The sequence below is a fragment of the Sardina pilchardus genome, chromosome 9, assembly GCF_963854185.1.
Source record: "Sardina pilchardus chromosome 9, fSarPil1.1, whole genome shotgun sequence".
Lineage (NCBI taxonomy): Eukaryota > Metazoa > Chordata > Actinopteri > Clupeiformes > Clupeidae > Sardina > Sardina pilchardus.
Genome location: NC_085002.1, coordinates 661,831 through 664,330, shown reverse-complemented (window position 1 = coordinate 664,330; position 2,500 = coordinate 661,831). Strand labels below are relative to the sequence as shown.

At 46.8% G+C, this 2,500-nt stretch overlaps 1 protein-coding gene across 1 annotated transcript in view; it reads left to right on the top strand.

Annotated features, from left to right (window-relative positions):
- The window catches only part of dvl1b (dishevelled segment polarity protein 1b), a 76,772-nt gene that overhangs the window by 21,918 nt on the left and 52,354 nt on the right, over nucleotides 1–2,500 (top strand). Inside the window, 5 exon segments of the mRNA XM_062544882.1 lie at nucleotides 1,016–1,092; nucleotides 1,338–1,372; nucleotides 1,375–1,404; nucleotides 1,818–1,895; nucleotides 2,093–2,227. Of these exon segments, the coding sequence (XP_062400866.1) occupies nucleotides 1,016–1,092; nucleotides 1,338–1,372; nucleotides 1,375–1,404; nucleotides 1,818–1,895; nucleotides 2,093–2,227 (355 nt within the window).

Below are 2,500 nucleotides of genomic sequence, written 5' to 3'. Positions count from 1 at the left end.
GGCAGTAATCCGCTCCGTTAATCCCAGCGGAATGGTGGACGGCCGCGGCAGATTAAACTGATCCCCTCTGTCCACAGATGCACATCAGCAGGACCCTCTTACACACACACACACACACACACACACACACACACACACACACACACACCACTCACACCATACACAGCACACACACACACACACACACCATACACACACACACACACACACACACACACACACACACACACACACACACACACCATACACAGCACACACACTCCCCCCATACACACACTGCTCATACACACTTCTCTCCCTGCAAACACTCACCACAGACTTTCCTCTCCCAACACACACACTCCTATACACACATACTCCTTCCCCCCATAAACACACTCCACACACACACACACACACACACACACACACACACACACACACACACACACACACACACACACACACACACACACATGTCAATTCATTGGTCATTTAGAACAAGATAAAAGCAGCACTAGATCCTCCTGAGGTAACCTCATGCTGACTAGACACGTTGGTGTGTGTGTGTGTGTGTGTGTGTGTGTGTGTGTGTGTGTGTGTGTGTGTGTGTGTGTGTGTGTGTGTGTGTGTGTGTGTGTGTGTGTGTGTGTGTGTGTGTGTGTGTGTGAGTGTGTGTGTGTGTGTGTATGTGTGTGTGTGTGTGTGTGTGTGTGTGTGTGTGTGTGTGTGTGTGTGTGTGAGTGGTGTGTGTGTGTGTGTGTGTGTGGGAGAGTCATGGGACTTTAAGTGGGGTAATAGACTTTAAGTTCTACTCTGTTGAGAAAGGTATATTAATTGTGGTGTGTGTGTGTGTGTGTGTGTGTCACATCAAAGTCCTCTTTTTGAGAGATTCCTACAGTATATGGTGTTGTTGTCTGGGTAACGGGGATTCCTGTATGGTGATGTTGTGTTGTTGCCTGGGTAACGGTGCTAATGTTGTGTTGTAGTGATGTTGTCGAGGTAACGGTGGTAATGTGTTGTGTGTTGTGTGCAGGTAAATGATGTGAACTTTGAGAACATGAGTAACGATGACGCAGTCAGAGTACTCCGAGAGATCGTCTCCAAGCCTGGGTAATCAAGCTTCTGCACACACACACACACACACGCACACACACACACACACACACACTCATATACAGGAAAGAGAAGCACTGGATTCTTGCTATATTTCTTATGTAAATGTTTGCTAATAAACATTTTTATTTCCTTGATAACTGTCTTTGTCCTTCATGTTTGGGTAGATTCATATTGGATTTGATCATTTGATCATTTTAATGTGTGTGTGTGTGTGTGTGTGTGGTGTTTAATTCTTGCAGACCCATCAGCCTTACAGTAGCTAAATGCTGGGATCCTTCCCCCGTAGTTACTTTACCATACCACGCAGTGAGTACACACACACACACACACTCACACAAGCACGCACGCACATACGCACATGCACGCACACACTCACACTCATATGGACAGACATGGACATACACTGTCAAGATATGCTTTTCATTCATTGTTTTCAGAAGATTCGGGGGTGCTGTGGCGCAGCAGGCTACAGCGCCCATACCATTTACGGGTCTGAGTGCCCATGGGGACCCAGGTTCGAATCCGGCCTGCGGTCATATCCCAATCCCACCCCATCTCTCTCTCCCACTTGTTTCCTGTCTACCTCTCCACTATCCTATTATAATAAAGGCAAAAAAGGCCAAAAAAATATACTTAAAAAAAAAAAAAAAGTATTCAGAAGATTCCTGTTGCCTTGTGTTTCTGTGTGTGTGCGTGTGCGTGTGCGTGTGTGTGTGCAGCTGAACCGGTACGGCCCATAGACCCAGCTGCCTGGATCTCCCACACCACGGCACTGACCGGCTCCTTCCCCCAATACGGTATGGTGCACACACACACACACACACACACACACACACTTATCACCAAATAACGTACACACACACAACCTACACACATTCATCATACACACACATAACACTGAACATCCTTACACCTTGTGTGTGTGTGTGTGTGTGTGTGTGTGTGTGTTATCGTGTGTGGTGTGTGTGCGGGCGTGTGTGTGTGTGTTCCACAGAGTTTGACGAGCTGCCCCTCACGGTGGGGAAGACGGACATGGCGACCATCATCAAGGTGATGCAGCTCCCGGGGTCAGGCCTGGAGATACGAGACCGCATGTGGCTCAAGATCACCATCAGCAACGCCGCCATTGGTCAGTGTGTGTGTGCGTGTGTGTGTGTGTGTGTGTGTGTGTGTGTGTGTGTGCCTGTTAAGTAGGTGCTCTTTTCTGCAAAAAACTAAAGCGTCAGATAACACCATAGTGGACAGGGAGAGTGAATTTGATTGGATAAGATTTCTTCTTTTGTTTTTCCCAAAACAGATATTGTATCTGTTGTATTGTCATACTGTATGTCTGCTTTGGCAACACTTCATGTGTGAGTCATGCCAATAAAGCTCCTTTGAATTTGAATTTGAATTTGAATTA